General features: G+C 35.4%; 1 protein-coding gene across 4 annotated transcripts; it reads right to left on the minus strand.

Annotated features, from left to right (window-relative positions):
* Nucleotides 1-356: 356 nt before the first annotated feature.
* ptpn6 (protein tyrosine phosphatase non-receptor type 6) lies at nucleotides 357-17,132 on the minus strand. Of its 4 annotated transcripts, XM_043260612.1 has the most exons (17): nucleotides 16,980-17,132; nucleotides 16,623-16,789; nucleotides 16,358-16,386; nucleotides 15,428-15,550; nucleotides 13,733-13,927; nucleotides 9,255-9,435; nucleotides 7,110-7,226; nucleotides 6,425-6,550; nucleotides 5,642-5,738; nucleotides 5,441-5,520; nucleotides 5,209-5,355; nucleotides 4,898-5,032; nucleotides 4,371-4,525; nucleotides 3,305-3,372; nucleotides 2,353-2,504; nucleotides 1,246-1,319; nucleotides 357-723 (listed from the first exon to the last, which is right to left on the minus strand). In XM_043260612.1, the coding sequence occupies exons 3-17, from the start codon at nucleotides 16,363-16,365 to the stop codon at nucleotides 621-623; spliced, it is 1,761 nt and encodes a 586-aa protein (XP_043116547.1). In that variant the 5' UTR covers nucleotides 16,366-16,386; nucleotides 16,623-16,789; nucleotides 16,980-17,132; the 3' UTR covers nucleotides 357-620. The 4 variants fall into 4 exon arrangements, with proteins under 4 accessions (XP_043116547.1, XP_043116550.1, XP_043116548.1 ...); XM_043260615.1 differs by lacking the exon at nucleotides 16,623-16,789 and having other exon boundaries at nucleotides 16,980-17,126; XM_043260613.1 differs by lacking the exon at nucleotides 16,980-17,132 and having other exon boundaries at nucleotides 16,623-16,871.
* Between the last annotated feature and the right edge of the window lie 1,453 nt (nucleotides 17,133-18,585).

Raw genomic sequence — 18,585 nt, forward strand, 5'->3', positions numbered from 1 at the left:
CTCTTTTTCTCTGACACACTTTTTTTGTTGCTCATGTGGCATTCTGTGAGGTTCATTCATTCCTCCTAATGTTTTTCCCGCTGTGCCTCAGAGTTAAACGGGGTCAGCCCTGCATGGGGTTCACTGATCAAGGGAGATATTTGACCCTGATGTCTACAGCTCTCTGATGTAAAGAATATGAATGAGTCAGGTCCCTCTCTCTCTCTGGCATCAGGCCAGAGTTTGTGCGTATCATCTCTGCAGGACATCAACCTTTCCATTCGGCCTCACTGTTAACAATAACATCCCGGAAAATGTTACATTCTATGCAAACACGCCTTCATTTTATTACAGCAGGTAAACATAATGGCCAGGGATGACATGAACAAAACTTTTATTAAAACTGAGAACGAGTGGATGATTGATATCAATTACAAATTAGTGAATTTACTTAAAAATGCTGTACTAAATATTAAACAATTAACAAATACATATTAACAAAAACATAGAAGGATTTGTTTGAGAAGGTCAAATACTTTGGCATTGCTGGCTCAGTTTTCTTTAAAACCGCGGAAAAAAATTAAAAATAAGCTGTACAAACATGAAGCAAAATTAAATTTCATCTTTCTTTTTATCTACGTTTATCGTTTCCTGACAGATCCACCCTTCTTATCCTCCGATTTCTGCTTTTTGACATCTTTCTTTCCCTTTGCTCCCAGATTCTCATAAACGTCTTCATTTTTTCTGAAAAAAAAGGAAAAAAACTGATCAGTCGCTATCTTATAGCAGTCATCGTAACCATCCCAAACAAAGGAGCGAATGAGATTAAAAGCTGTTAGACTTCTGCAGAAGTCGTTACGATTATGCTTACTCGTTTTAAGAAGCACTTTGCAATCTACAACATTTCGTTTAGTCAGCAGCTTGAGCTATCAACTGACCCAAACCACAGAAACGTAAGAGGGAGGCTTGCCAAACATTGTCCAGCAAGCCAATGATTAGTTCAACTCTGTGACTAGAGCAAGGACAGACTGAAACAGTACCAGATCTGAGACACAGCGTCCAACTCAATCCTCCTCTTTCTCTTTCAAACGGACATTGCACAATGGTTCAATGGCTTTTAAAAAGCTTGCGTAAGCAGATGCTGTGTGGCTGAGAGATCTTTGAACTGGCCATCGCGTTCGAGGAAGATAAGGGGACATGAGAGGAATGTTTCTGGGTGGTTGTTGGGAGTATTTAGGGATACGCTACAAGCACAAGTCTACTTACTTTGCTGAAGCTTTGCGGCTGGCCTTCTGGTGTTTAGGCTGAATTGAGAGGTTTCCGTATTCGGTTTCTGTTTCCTGTAACAGAAAGTTACAAAGTAAAACTATTTTAAAAATCAATAGCAATACTAAATATAACAGATGGGCTATCAGTCTTATCTTGCTTTTTTACAGTGTTGACTTTGTAAGATGTTGCATGGTAACCATTCTGAGGGCAAACAGATGTACTGTTAGATTAATATTTTCAAATATTTGCTTATTCTCACCATGCTGAATTTATTTGACCATAAATACAGTAAAACAGTAATACTGTAAAACATTATGATAATTGTAGTAACTGTTCTAATTTAACCTTAGTGCTCGGTCAAGTATATATGTTAGTGAATTTCTCTGAGACTACATGCCACATATATTATACATAGATATTCTGTACAGAGTACAGTCAGGACTTTTCTGAGATATCAAATGTTTGGAAGTTTCATGACCACTCCTTCTCCTTAGTCTTCAAAAATGGCTGACATAATTTAGTAATCTACACTATGTATTTTATAAAAAGTATATCAAATGGTATATCAAATCACGCTGTTATGTCTTTCATCTATACAAAGTGTGGTATTAAAAAAAATCCTAAAACCTAAACCTTTTTTTGGTGATTAAATAAAAATTGGCCTATGCATGTTCATTTTTATTTTAATTTCTAAAAAAAAAAAATTCCATTGTACTCTACCATATGAATAAAATGATTTTTAAAATCATTTTTAAACATTTTTATAAAAAAAATTATAAATTCTTGTATTCTAAACAATGTTTTAACATGATTTTTTGTCTCAAGGCTAATATATTTTAAAATGTAGTTTATTGATGTGATGGCAAAGCTGATTTTGAAACAGGATGAAATTGAATTTTTCTTCATGATTGTACAGCTTATTTTGAAATAATTCATACATTTAAAATAATATCATTTTAAACAATTCTTCTCCCGGTACCGGGATTATGACCTCAATGGGTTAAATATCTTACTGACCCCAAACCAAACATTGTCTTAATTTCTTTTTATTCCCTTTATTGCATTTCAAAAACCTCTCACAATGATCCTCAGCCATTTTCTTACCATGACAGCCCTTTGTGTGACCGTCCTTGAGTCTATATACTGCAGCACAGCCAAGTAGATGAACTTGTACTGGGCTTCAGTTTGCACCATGCCAGACCGCTGATCTCTAACCATCTGAATACATTTCTGGATGTCGATGTCACAGTCCAGACCTGACAAAGACAACATCTTTAGAATCATTTGCCAAAACTGCAACCATGTTTAATCCAGGATCTAGGATGAAATACCACCCTGAGGAATTCACGTGAAATGTGGTTGCAACAACTAAGAATAAGCTTATTATAAGATTACAAGACTAACTGTATTGATTTGTGTAAAAATATCTGGACCATTTAGAAGAGATGCCTGTTAGCCGAACATACATAGGTTCCAGAAAGCCTGAGGACATTCGCAGGTTATAATGCTTTAATCAATGTGATTGCACTGCAATAAAAATGATCAACTATAAAGAGTCTCTGATGTGTGATGTTTCATGTCCTGATGTAAAATGAGTTTTGCTATGGTAACGGTTATGTTTCTGTCAATAAAAAGTACTGAGCTTAAATAAAATTGTAAAGCTCTCATTAACAGCTAGGATTCACATGAATCCAGAGGTTTGAGTAAAAACCTTCTGCAATTACCTTCATTTTAATTAATTTATGTTTATGCAACTAGCAGGCAATGTTATTGCGTTCAAGATATGTGTGTAAAGAGTTCATCTCTGGGAATCAAACCTATGGCCTTTCATGTGATGTTTTCAAAGAACGGTACCATGAAGGTTTTACCAGGACAATCCCTGAGGATTTAAGTGCTTTTCCAAAAGGGCATAACGGGTAATATCTTGCTTCAGCTAGAGACTAAACCAGCCACTTTCCAGATACCAGGCTGTTTACTTTTTTTAAATCAGATTTTTTTTTCATAGTAAAAAATAGTAAAACCTCAAAAACCTCAGCACAGAGTGATATAAACTCACCTTTAGCGTCAATGTTATCTATAAGCATGTCGATTACCACAATGGTTCCTGTTCGCCCAATACCAGCACTGCCAAAACACATTAAGCAACAAATAACTGAAGATATCTCTTCCAACGAGGTCATGAGACATTGAATTTCCCATAGCACACAGTAATACTAAAGAATAAACAAACTATTAATTTAATGGTTCAGAGTGGGAGGTATGGGATCAAGAAAAGTTCAGGCATGTACTGTGATTACGAAATGCTAAGTGGTGTGCTAAGACTACTGTCTAAATCTCCCTGCCTAAGACCGTCAGCTTGTATTACGTTTCATGGCAGGATATGAAATGTACTACTCTTATGTCATCTAAAAATAAAATAAAATAAAATACATTTTCAAGGGATAGTTCACACAAAAATAAAAATTCTGTAATTGATTAGTCACCCTCATGTCATGTTTCATCATCCAAGCGAATGCAAAACTCTGGTGGTGGTTGAGGAGAGATGCCCCAAATGATTGCTTGGGTGTACGGCAATACACAATAAAGCGCTATATAAACGCCTCATTCATTCATTCATGTTCATAACACAAATTAAGATATTTTGAAATCAAGAGCTGAAATCGAGAGGTTTAAGATGCTGCATAGTCAACAATGCAACTACCACGTTTAAGGCCCAGAAATCTAGTCAGGACATTGTTAAAATAGTTAGGCCTTTTGTGAGCATAGCAAGCAAAAATTTCAATTTCTTCTTTTCGTGCCAGTCTTTGTCGCATTTTCTTTGCACACAAAAAGAATTGAGGGTGATTATTTAATGACAGAATTTTCATTTTTGGGTGAACTATCCCTTTAAATTAAATTTACAAACAATTTGTAGTGGCCAGATCACTACAAAAAGATGAATAATGTCTTCTTACAAAGATATTTTGCGATAAACACTACATAAATGGCATTTACACCAGCATCAGTGTTCAATGCTGTCCATTAAACGCATTCGCGTATGATTAATAGCTATATGAAATGAAATGCTGTGTGCTCATGAAGCCCCCAAGTGGTAGATTTAGTTATAAGAGACTCTGTTGTACCTGCAGTGGATGATCATGGGTCCAGTCGAAGACAGTTCATGCTGTTTAATATTGACCTGCTCCAGAAAGCTAAGCACTCCACCGGGCTCTTGTGGCACGCCGTGATCCGGCCAGCTCAAATACTGGTAGTGCCAAATGGTGCGAGGTGGCTCTTTCTGAAATCAGACAAGTAAAGAGATTTCTGATTTAAGAAACATTTGACTTATATTTCAATTAAATAAAATGCAACTGCCAGCATAATGATTTTAGTGAAAAGATGTACTGTTCAAAATTTTTTCAAAGTGCTTTTAAGTGGTGCTTAAAATTGTCTCCTTTTCGACTTTCTGAATGAAACTTCGTTTGTTAATAACAGAAAAGCCACATTTTAAAGACTTATGATACTGTTTCGTCTAGGCAAAGGTATAAAGTGCATTGGAAGAGAATGACATACAAGTACAGAATATGGGACACAGGTGCTGTGTTTAGGAAATGTGGTGTGTGTTAGTGTGAGTGTTTGTACAGTGATATTGAAAAGACTGTTTTCTTACCCGGTGTGTTGCTTTGAGCTCCATCACTCTGACCTTGTAATCAGTGGCATCCTTCTCAGTGTGTAACGTCACCACGTATCTGCCTACTTCCTTTGACTCTCCTTCAGTAGTAGGCCAGTATGGCACGCACTTATTCTGCAGAGGGCGCATGTAACAAGAAAAGGAACTGTATATTCTGACATTTGCAGTCAAGACATTTTTTTCCACGTTTTGACTGCAAGGCTATAACAGTAAGTGAATTTATACAAAATACAAAATAATAACACTAAATTAAAAATGTATGAATTGGAAGAATGTTAACAGTTACTAACCCGTCCTTTCTCAACCTCCCTCGTTGTCATGACGATTACTCGTGTCTCTTCTTGCCATACCATTTGCCAGAAATCATTTACAGTTGTTGCGAGGCAGCCTTGACAAGCAATGTAAACTTTCTGGTACCTAATATCCATTAATTTGTTCTGTGAACACAGACATATAGAAAAAGAGAGGCTTTAATGAAAGAAGAGATTTATGATTATGTTGTGATTTATGTTGTGGACGTACTATAACGTAGTTGGCATTGATGTAATCCGAGCCAACAACATTGGGATCTGCGTTTTGCAGGGTAACCCTAGTGTCATCAACTGAAAAGAGAAGAAATTTGAATATTTATTATAAAAACTGTCTGAATTTATGCATTTTATCACTATTAAACCTGTTTGAAATTTTTAAACACTGTATTGCGGATTCGGATTCGTTTCTCACAGGGAAGGATGTTCTTATATCTGTTTTTGCTTTTGTTTTCCGGTCTCATTCCTTCGTCTCTGCTCTTCGTTACCTTAGTTTCCATCTTCTGCAGCGCCTGCAAGCAGAAAAAACTGATTTATAGATCAGAAATAGTACAGACAGTAAGAGAAATTAAGATACACGTGACCACATCCTGCTTGTTGAGAGTAGCTCTCATCGACCGTTTGGCTCCTGTGGTCTAACCTTACTACGACCAGAGAGCCTTGTATGAACGCACTAATTTTAGCAACAGTTAAGCTAATTCTTTTTGCCAACCTGTACCAAGTGTGGTACAAAAATGGCTGTAAAAACGCACAAATTTGTCTTTAATCCGACGCATAAGCTCATGTAAATGATGTGGGATGTATGTAAAAAAATAAATGCATAATAAAAAAGAATCTAAATAATTATCTCTCAAGATCTAACTGCCTTGGATGAACGAAAAGTAGGCCGAAGGCAAAAATGGATTATGCTGAGTGGAAAATACAGCCTCTTTTGTGGCCTAACAGACTAGAGGCTAGAATGTACTAACTCCAGCCCGCAAAAACTACCACGCTACTACTAATCTGAATTTAATGTTATTTTATTTTAATTATGATTATTATTAATCTATATTTTTTTATTTTATTTATTTTATTTTTTTGTAATTCTCCTAGACAAGCCAATACTCACGTGGTTCATGGGTTCAGTAATGGTTCAATGTACAATCATTAAAATCTGACAAAAATGGTATCATAAATAACCTTTAAACATGTCACTCACATCAAACTCTTCCCAGAACCCAGCTTTTATTTTTTTATCGGCCCCGTCCATGTTATCTGCAGTCTGGTCGAGCTGCTTTACTCTGCTCTCAATATCAGCTGCGTTCAACCTTGTGGAGTAATAAGGCTGAGAAAAAAGGGTAGACACCAAAACAAATAACAGGGAGAGGAGCAAGACATCAACATAAACAGACATAAAAAACGTGTAGGAGACAGACGACAAAAAGGAGGAGACAGACAGACAGAAAGGGCAAAGATTAATCACAACTTTAAAGGTGCTTCCCACAGTTTAAGATGTGACTTTAAGATGTGCTGTTTTGTCACACTGAATAAAAAACTCGATTTCAAACTCAAATATTTTCCGGTCAGATCTCTTTATCTATACAGATGCTCTTAAGTCAAAGCAAACATTTAGCCACTATAAAAGTAGTAGCAGATCACTATAGCAGTAACTTTATTAACAAATTTTCTTTTCTTGCAACATTTTAAAAGGGTTTTAGATTAAACGTTTACAACATCTCAAAATGTATAAGGTAATGTGACCAAGCCTAACAAGTCCGTTTCCACAGTGCTGCGGTTAATACCAGAAGCGGATTAGCTGCTAGTGCTTTTGTTACACATCTTACTTGACATTTAAGACATTTATATTGGTATAAAAAACCCCTCTGATTACAAATGTTCTTTACCTGTTTGAGGTAAACCATCGTCCCAGACAACTCTTCAATACCAGTGCGCTTGAAATGCTCCACAAGGTCTGTCAAAGTGTCAAAAATCTCTTTACCGCCAACTGTGTACTGGTCATTCTAAAAATAAACAGGCGAAAGAAAGAACAATTCATCAGTCAGTTGGATTCACACGCAACGGTAACATAGGGTTCACGAGCATCTTAATGGATGCCAAAATGGACCTCCACATAATAGCATTATTAAAACATTAACACAAGACTGTGTGAGAAAGCATATCACACTTTTTTGTTTTACTCATAAAGTCACTTTCTCTGAGATTACTGCATTTAGTTTGGACCAGCATGCAATACGTCTTTTTTAAATTGGATTTTCTTCATCTAAAGTCAGCTCATTAATGTGCAGAAAATGTCCAAAATCCGTTTTGTGAATAGGTTTGCTTGAAAATGTGCTTATGCTATCCTTATTAAAAATGAATACGTGAATGAACACTGGATTTTTCTTTAACACAACCTGTGAGAATGCACATTAAATTTTAAATGTCATCACCAAAATGGCAGCACAAAAGCTTTCTGTGTCTTTAAAGCAGATTAACAGAAGCTATCCACTGGTGAGAGCTTACATTTTCTTAGATAAAATAGGGTTAGGCTGATTTTAAAAAGTTTTAGGCCTCAACAGAATTGTTTGGTTCTCTGAGCTGATTAGAACCGTCTTCACAGAACACAGTTTGTTCGGTTAATCTGCTCAGAGGGGGAACAACGCAACAACGGTGTTTTGTACGCTTTGAACCTCGCTAAAGCATACGCACTTGCACATACCAGTGGAATAAATAAACAATTGACAGGCAGTGCGTTGACCTGATTTTCCCTTGCTCATAATCGTGTACCATTCACTCGAACAGCTTAACAATAGCGCCTATTTAGAGCCCTGAGCGGAGCATGACCACCCCCGCTGCCATTTGCACACACTTAAGATTCAAAGTCCAGCGGCGTTTTTCAGGTAAGCGCGAGCGTGCGAATCAAAGTCATACTGTGTGTACCATGTGCATTTAAATTCTTTACTTAAATTCTATGTCAAACTGTGTGAAAATGTACAAATGTCATACTGTGTTTATGTGTCACACTGCGAATGTTTCCATAAGCATTTTTAACTTAACTTTTGTGATTTGCTAAATGCCATGTAAACTAACAGTCATTAGAGTATTAACACTTTATTTTGATGGGTTTACACAACATGCTGCCTATGAGAAACTTTGCAAGTTTATGAAAACTTATTCTACTAGCCCTAAATCTACCCTGACAGCCTACTCTGAGAGTTAGTCGATATGTACATTACAAATTAATGATTTTTTTAATTAGTTGACGTGGTTACAAAGTTACTTAAAGTTAGCAGTGTCTAAAGTGGACTATTAAAGTAAAGTGGATTGCATGATAATTCTGTCATCATTTAATCACCAAAAAGCTATATTTTAAAGAGTGTGGATAGCAAAACAGTTGTTTGTCTGTACTGACTTCCACAGTATGGACCGTTTGATTGCCAGCATTCTTTCAAAAACACCCTATTTTGTAACAAATTCATAAATCGTTAGAAAAACTAATAATGACTTCTAATGAGGAATTTTCATTTTAGTGTGAACTGTCCATTTAAATGCTACGTCACTGATCAAGTTGCTAATATCTACGCAAAAGTACATTATTACATTATTAATATACAACTCCATTATATACAACAATCCATTATAGACCGCAATTAATGAGTGATTTATGCTATATAGTATATGATACATAATATGTATTTATAAGGGACAACACACACACAAATGTTTTTTAGAAGTTAAAAACTACTGAAAAAAATCAGGACATAGAAAAACGATTTATAACCAATTGGCCATTTATGTTGCTATTAGCGTGCAATCAAGTATTGCTCATCTTCGGTTTCATTTACACAAATGATAAGGATTTTTGCTGATTCTGCCCAAAACCTTACTTGAAGGGAAGTGTAACTAAATACTGGACTTGAAACAAGCTTATGAGGTACAATATTCTATGTTCACGCTCAATCCAGATACTCGCTATTAGGATAAAAGCAAACCATTGGCCTTGTTTAACTCACGATCATGAATGTGTGACCACCTGCACAAGCACTTACGTTGCACATGACCTTGATATGGGAGACCCTCCTACCAGAACTGGTCAAATCATCGGTCAGCACAGACAGAACAAAGTCTCCCGGTTTGGAGAGCGACTCCCTCACCAGGAACGTCCCGGGCTCATCACGCTCTCGGAGCAGCTTTTCAGCATTTGGACCTGACAAGTGGCCATGGTACCATCTGAGGATACAAAAACAAAAGGGGGGGAAAGTCATTCTGAAGTTTTACTATAGACACAGATGTTGCTGTAAATGTTCTTACAATAGAAACTTTTAAAAAGTAAAACACAGTTTATGTGTTCATGTATTGTGTTCTGCACAATGAGTATAAATAGACATCTCTGACGCAAACGAACCAATCAAGGTATTTAGAGAATGACAGTGACTGAAAAAAACAAAACAAGAGCCAAATGCAGCTGCACCACAAACCAATACAGCCATGAAGACAAAAACGAGCGGCTGAACATTTATGTCCCATTTATACTTTCAGCGTGCGTATATTTATTAGCAATGCATTTCTGGATCATGATGCAAAAGCGGTCCTCGTTCTCTTGCCTACTAAAATGTGAGTTAACAATTGGGCTCAGTTCTCAATTTCTACATCTCAGCTTCCTGTACTGCGGTCGGAAAATTTTCTGATGACAAGATTTCTTGACTCGAGACTTTGGTGTATTTTTAGCATGTCCTTCCTTCTCTCTTCTCTTGAGAAAAAAAAAAAAAAAAAAAGACTTGCTAAATCGCCCTTTTGGGGGGTTCTTCCGTGATTGCTCTTTGACGATTACAACCGGTGAATTATAATTTGCAGCATGTGAATAATAATGAATTATAATGAAAAATAGTAGTTTATTGACATATTTGTGTATAAAAACATTTATGATAACAATCTTTATCGCTAATAAAATTTTAAAAAAATTGCTATAAGGTCTATTTAACACCAGCAAAACCAGATGTTGACCGTAAAAACAAGATAAATTGAAAATGGCATATTGCAAAACATTCTAAACAGAATCAATAAAACGATATAACATCACTGAAATACAGTGTAATGATAGTTATATGCCAAGTCAAAAAGTCTTAAAATATACAAACAAGAAGCAGATATAATAGAAATGGTCAGTCTGGGGACATTTATAATAGTGCAATTGATATTTTTCTGATAAGTTCTCTGTCTTCATTAAACATATTTACATGACTAAGGGCTATAGCGGACATATGTGACTGGCACGTGTTGGAGCTTATTGTTAAGACGCCATGTCGTACAATCAGGCGTCTTTGTGTTCATAATCATCATTAATATTTTCACTGCATCTTGATCCTCCATAAAGGGGTATAGATCTTTGCTCTTTTATGTTTTGAGTTTTAGATTGTATTTGTGATTAAAGTTACAGGTTCTGGCATTAAACATGTAATATTGCTTAAAATTGTCAAATGTATGCACTACACTTCTGTCATTGCAAACTTTCCACACTTGAGAACATTTTTTATTATCAGCACTTGTGTGTAAAATGATTTAGAATTAATAATAGATGACAAATATAAGAGACGCTCATCCTAACTAAGAAAAAGTACAGTACGTTCTTCTCCTTTCCTCTCTGAACTTATATTTAAGTTGCTGTAAGCATAAGCATTTTCTATTAAAGTCTGTCAGAGTTGTTTTGGTCTCTAGTGACATTTACAGTATGGGTGCAAAAACATTTCTGAAAACATCTCCTAGAGGTTTGGACCAATATTACAGAGAGTAAATGATGATGTTTTGAGGGGGAGAGGGTTAACCTTTCTCATTTAATATCAGTAATTTCTGGAAAACACTGGAATCTTCTAATTTTGTGGCATTAAAACCACAGATGGAAACACACTTACTGTGCAGCTCATAACTGTAACACATTTATGGGACAAAAATGTAAAAAGATGTAGTTACTTATCCGTTAAACAACACCCATTAAGCAGCTCATCATGAACATGACCAAAAAAAGAGAAAGAGATAGAAGGGTGGGGGACAAAAAGCTATGAGAGACAGGAGAGAGATGAAGGAAGGCCTGAATGGGTCTGGTCACTGTTTGCAAATGTGTCAAAACTAAAGTTTCCAACCGCAGATGAGAAGAGGAAGTCAAACACATGGCAGAGGGAGGGGCCGAGTGCGTCTGCAATTCAAGGTGCATTCAAATTTAATAAAGTGCTTGAAGAAAAATCAGTGACCAAGATGGTGAAGAATTGGGATCCAAAAGGCCACACTGAAATCTGGGATTCGAAATCTGAATTAAATATGTAAATAAACAGGGAAATTCAGCACACCAACATTTTGGCATAAAATGAATAAGACGCATTCAAAATTGCACCATCTTTCAGTCACTCGTTCAATAGTTCAATAATTCAATAAAACATTATTAATAGCAGTTTTAGAGTTTGCGCTTTATAATTTTTTCAATCTAAAAATGACTATATACTTATGATTATACAATTATGATGAATTATAATGAATAAAATTCACTTTAAGTTATAGTGCATTACTCATTAGATTACCATTCAGTTTTACTGCATTTTAAACAGTTTTATTTTAGTGAAATTTTGCTTGTTTTTTCGAGCTTTTCATAAATAACTAACTACATAATAACGTAACTACAAAAATAAATCTATAAAATATTTCACAATTATGTGTGTAAGTTTTTACATTCACAACATAGAGACATTGTGCGCAGACAAAGAAGGAAAACTGACAGAATAAAAAAAAACCCTAATATTAATTCCGCAATATCTATCTTTAGTGCTTATTATTACAACCAGCATTAACTCTCCAACACGCAAGTAAGGTTAACTGAAGCATCTTACATTAGTCATGTTGAAAAGCTTATATGATTAGCAGTCCTGATCCAGGATCGGGGTGTCTGTGATCTTTATAAATTGGAAATTGATACAGTACACTGTACAAGGTTCTGATCAAATGCAAATCGCATGCAGAATTCAATGCAGACGGTTTTAAGTGCCAGCTAATGTTCATTTGGTGTAATCATAAAGTAAAGAGACCATTTTAAATCATTTCTACTTGCTGATCGCCTTAACATGTCCCTTTAACATGAATCATTAACATCAATCTGTTGCTCTTTAGTGATTTTACTCGTAATTTGATGAGATTAAATTTAACCGTGAAAGAATTTTGTATCAGGTTCAAGTATCAAGGAGATTTGTATCAAGTTCCTCTGTTTCTGACGTAACTGAAAGCAGAATGTGGAAGAATTCCAATGTGTGATAAAATGGCTGATCTAACAAAATGCTTTTTTCAAATCAATGTACGAACAGCAGGGAAGGAAAGTCCTCTGAGAAGACATTTTATCTTAGTACACAAGTATATAGTGGCAGTATTACTGTGTAACAACCTTTAATTTGCCATTAACCTTTTGTCATAGTGACCAGTGTTGGAAAAGCTACCTTAAATACTAATTTTATACAATTTTATCCTAGTTTTTCGTTTACAGTGTCTCACTAGATTCGGTGTCAGATTTAATTTAGTGATCTTGTTTTTGCTCTGCTTTTCTTGGTTTGCATTGTTTGCAGCTTAGCTACACTAATAATGAGCTACTATTATACTAGCCACACCAGATACAGCAAAAGCTAATTAAAGTACATTGAAGCCACTTTTTGTTAACTTGTACTGTAGCTAGAGTAGCATTTGTCTGCCAGAAAAAAGATTCAGGCTCTTAGTTAACATAACGGTATACATTTACATTAACCATCACAACTACAATACTCCCAAACACTCTCCAAAAGGGCAAAGCAGCAAAACTTCCTTTAGCAGCACTATATACTAGGTAAAACAAATGTAAATTCCTAACCTTTTTAGGCAAATGACCTTCCATGTCTTTCGAAAATTGTTTACAAGGACAACATTAATTTGACTATTGAATCCACTACAGCAGCGGTCTATATATAAATGATCTTTTCTGCATTAACTTTAACATCAAACAATGAAGTAGCTTAATGCTAGACCTGGAAATGCCACATTATGATTTTGACCTTTTGAGTTTTTCACTTTTTTCTAACTGGACACATGACCTTCCGGCTGTTTTGAATAAAATAACAACCTAACTTTAGAAACAACTGCAAACAGCGCCGAATGTTTGGTGCGACGTATGTGAATCTAATCAATGTCAAAATGCAATACAAACAAGAATGAATATAAGACGTATCTGTGTTTGGGTGGGCCTCCTAATATGGTATATGGAAACAGAATACTAACGGAATAAGTGCAATAGTTCCATACGCAATCTATGCAAACATCATAATCAGAATATTTGACATAATTAAGAAAGTGGATATTACTTTGCATAGACAAGGTTAGTAAATACGGATGAAACAGAAACCTTTGAAATATGGTACATTAGAGTCTCAGAAACAATTTAGATCAAACCAAAGTCAAATAAAACGGCTTGCATTAGTTTAAGTTAATTTCATATATGCCATATAGGTCATATATGATGGCTTACCTCTCAGTGGTGGGATCAGAACAGTTTAAAGGGTATTTGAGCTCAATAATGGTTCCATCTTTATCTTGTAGAGTTCCATGATCTCCAGTGTAGTATTCCACCAACTCGGCCAACGTCGCAAACTTTTCCCCTCCATACAGGTCATAATAATCACCCGTGTTCTGAATCCTAATGTGTGTGATTATGTCTCCCACTCTGAGAGAGAAGAGAAGGTAAGAGGACGCTCAGAAGAATTCAATTATTTGTATTTGTTGATGTAACAGGGCATCTCAAAATAACAAACATAACAATATATAAACTGCTTTAAAAAGGATATAATGTCACAGGAAATGGAGTAATAGTAACTTTAGAAAGTGTGTAGAAATTCTACGTGAGTATGAAGTAATTACTTGACCTTGTTTTCACAATGAATGGCAGTAATATATTCCATCATATGTATTGATTACCTATATTTAACCTGTTTTCTCAAGCTAGTACATTTGACCTCTTGAGTTTGAGCTTCTCTGGAAATAGCTGTGTCTAAGTATGCCAGGAAACTAGTTTTGGTTGCATGGTTTGGAACCAAAGCAAACAACATATCAGATCAGAAAGAGGACACAAATACTAAGAAATACACGGAGAATCAATTTACTTCTATTCTATTACCGTTTTTCTATCTATTTCTGGATATTCTAATTAATTAAAGCCTTAAAAGCTTGTAAATTAAAAATAAAAACTTAAAAATGGAATGATTTTGCACTAAATTAGAACGTAAGTAAGAGATTTAACTTGTTGTTAATGTTGTGAAATTCTCACTAAATAAAGGTTTACTGAACTAACAAATAGGGTTAAATTAAGATGGTGATGTAAAAACACATACAACCACAATTTATTTGCAAATATTAAAACTATGATTAGGTTACATATATCGTCGTTATAGTTATGAAATGCAATTCGGTATATTGGTCAGAATCATACGCCACTACGTGCCAACTTTGAGCTGTTCATACTGATCTTATAACTGGCATTAAGCTACCATTTAGTAACATTTTATATTACAAAGATCAGAGAGAAATAAACACACTGTATGTCTGGAGCATGTTTAAAAGTCTATATGTATCTATATGTAACAAGCAAATTATTGAAAACACGTATAGATATATGTGAGAAATGCTGCAATGTTATGTAAAATGGACTGTTGATGACAGTTGCATGGCGGATAACGAATAAAATGAAAAATGACAAAAACGTTTGGAGAAAATCCATGTCCGTTAATATTTTAAAGATCTGAAAACCACGACCCACTCAAAGCTTCTGAAAATAACGAGACAAAAGCACTGCATATTATATAAATATAGAACCAGATTTTTACCACATATAATGAAATATATTGTATAAAAAAACTGCTTGCTATTTATTCCCTCAAAAAGTAATAATTGGCTTGAAGGTATATAACGTTTCTTAACAAGCTTGTGTTTCTTTACAACTAAACAATGTCAGACAAATTATAGTAAGAAAGACAAAAGCCTAAACCAATCAAATACGGGAACGTTCAGTAAATAAAAGTTTCTTTTTCTTTTACTAAAGCAAAAAGTCACAGAAAACTATGAAGGCTATCTATGCCTTAATCTGACCTCAGCTTATCATTTTCTCCAAATGACATTAACAGTGGCTAAAGATAGATATACATATCATATCCAACCAAAAGTGCTGTACCTAACAGACAAGGAGAAATCGCCCACATTCTTCTTGCTCGGTCGGGCCAGGAAGCTGCCATGGACACCTCGGCTCTTCAAAACGGACTCTGCATCTAATCCAGACAGATCTCTGTGGAACCACCTGTTCAACATGTAAATGAGCGTATATTAGAGTCGAACACATTGGAGACGATAATATAAAATTATACATGAGTGGTTTGACATGAATGGCACAATATATTGTACGTGGATGATTAAGTTTTTAGCAGGTTTTAAATGATAAAAAAACAAGATGTTGTTCAAAAAAGAACGTATTTAGACACTCTGCAACAGTACAATGTAATATTAGTGTAAAATATGCAATCGTTAATATGCTAAACTACACCTCTGGCTAGAACACCTGTGTGAACTTGAGAAGAAAAGACATAAAATATCCACATCTTTTTGATGAAATTAATTTAAATTTGTTACTTAATTCAGCTTTATGGTCTTTCATAGGTACACACACACACACACGTATATATATAAGTGCTTAGAGTATTTGAACATTTATACTTATGCAAATATAATGTAATGAAGTTATGTAATGCAATTAATTATATTTGTGCATATATGTACACACATGTACACGCATTGTATATATATATATATATATGCATGTCTGTATGCGTATATATAATGGTAAGCACAAGCAACAAGAAGCACACTCTGCCAAGGCCTACCAAACCACCAAGTGCATTTGCAGAAATGCACATACACGTGCAGCTAGACATGCATGAGCATATAATAACGCACCTTGCACATTGCAGTCATGTACAAAAAAGATATGCCTTTTTACAAGAGCTTTGCAAGACTCACAGATAAGAGGCTGTGTACCAAAACTGAAAAGAGGAAGATGAGGAGTTGAACAACACTGGAACAAGAGTGCAAAATATCTGTCTCAACTTACCGGACCATCTTCCTTTTTCAAATGTTCCTCTTCCAGTCAAAAAAGAAAAAAAAGATTGAATGCACATTAATATACGTATTACATACGACACGGACATACACAATATTCCAGCGCAGTAAAGTACAGACTTCTTCTCTTCATGTCATACTCAGTCAGCACTCATCCTTTACTTTTCAATTTGCTTCCCTCTTTCTATAACCAGTGCAGTTCCATCCCTTTACACAACCAACCACAGCCCATAATCACTTGTCTAGCGGCTTCATACCTGCCCTCTGTGCTTCTCCTCTCTCTCGAAATGTAAACAGTTTTTGGTGGTTTGAAGAGCAAGGTCGTCCTGACAGTGTATATAAGCCTGTCTTATGTCCCTCCCTCTCTCTCTCTCACTCTCTCATGCAATGTTACAAACTTCTTCCTTCCTTTTTGTGGCTTTTTCTTAAAACAGTGAAAGCAAACAAGAGAGGTAGAGAAAGGTACATAGATGTCAGATTCATTTTTGTTCCGTACGTCAAAAACGAACTATCAGACAAACATTCGGCTCACAATATGAAACTACAAGAAACTAAAGCCAAATACAGGAACTACAGGTAGTGCAACGCAGCAGTGACAACGAAATGCAAATTACCCTCTCTTACTGCTGCTTCTCTCCAGTGGCTTTCTGAATTTATTTAATCTTTCTTTTTCTCCCTGTTAATCATCTTTTACTTATGCCTTTTTCCTTGCAGGCTGATTTTGCAGGCCGGGTGTCATCGAAGCTGACAGTTAAAGTACATTAGTTTAGTTGTACATTGCACTTCCTTGTTTCTAGACCTTCCCCTCTCACTCACACACACACACACACACACACACACACATGAAAATAAACACATGAGGAAGCACAGCAACCTGACATTTGTTTTGTGTTGTTAACGGTTTCATTTACATAATTTTTTACCACATCAAAATGGCCCGAGGCACATATGTAAAAGAATAATTACTATAATGTACCAAAAGGCCAGTGTTGTATTCTAAAACAAAAAAAGGTTAACTGTAATAACCCCCGCTAAACACTAACTTTTAAAAAAATGGGATCATGACATTCTTTAATGTCGACTTTTAAATCAATGTAATGCATCTTTGCTAAATACAATTTTGTGTTTGTTTCTGACCTAAATAAATAAATGGTTAAAACACAATTTAACATACTTTAGGCCAATACATATTTCAAAAAGGGGTAGAATTTTTGTTTTGCAAATGTTACCCTCTAGCCTCTAGGTCACAACTATAATATTTGAATACATGTAAAGTCCAGGATCCAATTTTATGATACCACATAACAAAATGTTTTTCAAAAGCTTCTCTAAGTGACTCTTTCTGAAGTCAACAGTAACAGGGCCATATTTACAGATACACAGACAGATAAAAAAGATACTTAATAGTATCTGCAGTGGTGAAGGTGCATTTAGGAAGGAAGTTAAAGATCAAATATTCTAAACCATAAAAACACATCTCTAGAAAAACCTCACAGTTTGACAGGTGACCAAAAGAGTGTGTGTGTGTGTGTGTGTGTGTGTGTGTGTGTCATAGCTGTCATTTCAGAAGTGAGGGGACAGAAAAATAAAAATAAATAAAATTACAAAATAAATGTAACATTTCTGTAACATTTATTTGATCCAAAATAAAGCAAAAGCAGTATTTTACACACACACACACACACACAAACATACACACGGTTGGTTAGATTATGATTCGAGTAAGACTGCACTGCAGAACAGAAAAGCTTGAAGAGAAATGTCTTGATTCTGATCCTGGCAGCAACAGGAAGCCCATGAATATATGAGGGCAAAGAGAAGTTTCCACCAGACGATTCAATCCAGAATGTTGGATCACCTTGTAAAAATATGCAATTTTAAATAAAACATGCAAAAATGTATTTGTTTAAATAATAATTAATATTTCTAACTTCAATCTGCACTAACAAAGCAACACAAAGTACCATGGTACCGCCATTTAAGAAGCCAAGTCCCTTACCCACATTACAAACTTCTGCCTTCTTCTCTTGGTGAATGCATGTACACTATCCGATGTCCAGTTCTGCACTTGAATGGAACAGATCGAGCATTGTATATGCAGACTGATCCAACAACATGCAAACTGAAGCCTTAACTAACCAGACTTGCAAATCTTCTCTGCCCAAAGCATTTGGCTCTGATAAGTTATCTGCCTCCACCCAGCCATTTTCGTTAATTGTC

Source organism: Puntigrus tetrazona, chromosome 16 (assembly GCF_018831695.1).
Source record: "Puntigrus tetrazona isolate hp1 chromosome 16, ASM1883169v1, whole genome shotgun sequence".
Classification (NCBI taxonomy): Eukaryota; Metazoa; Chordata; class Actinopteri; order Cypriniformes; family Cyprinidae; genus Puntigrus; species Puntigrus tetrazona.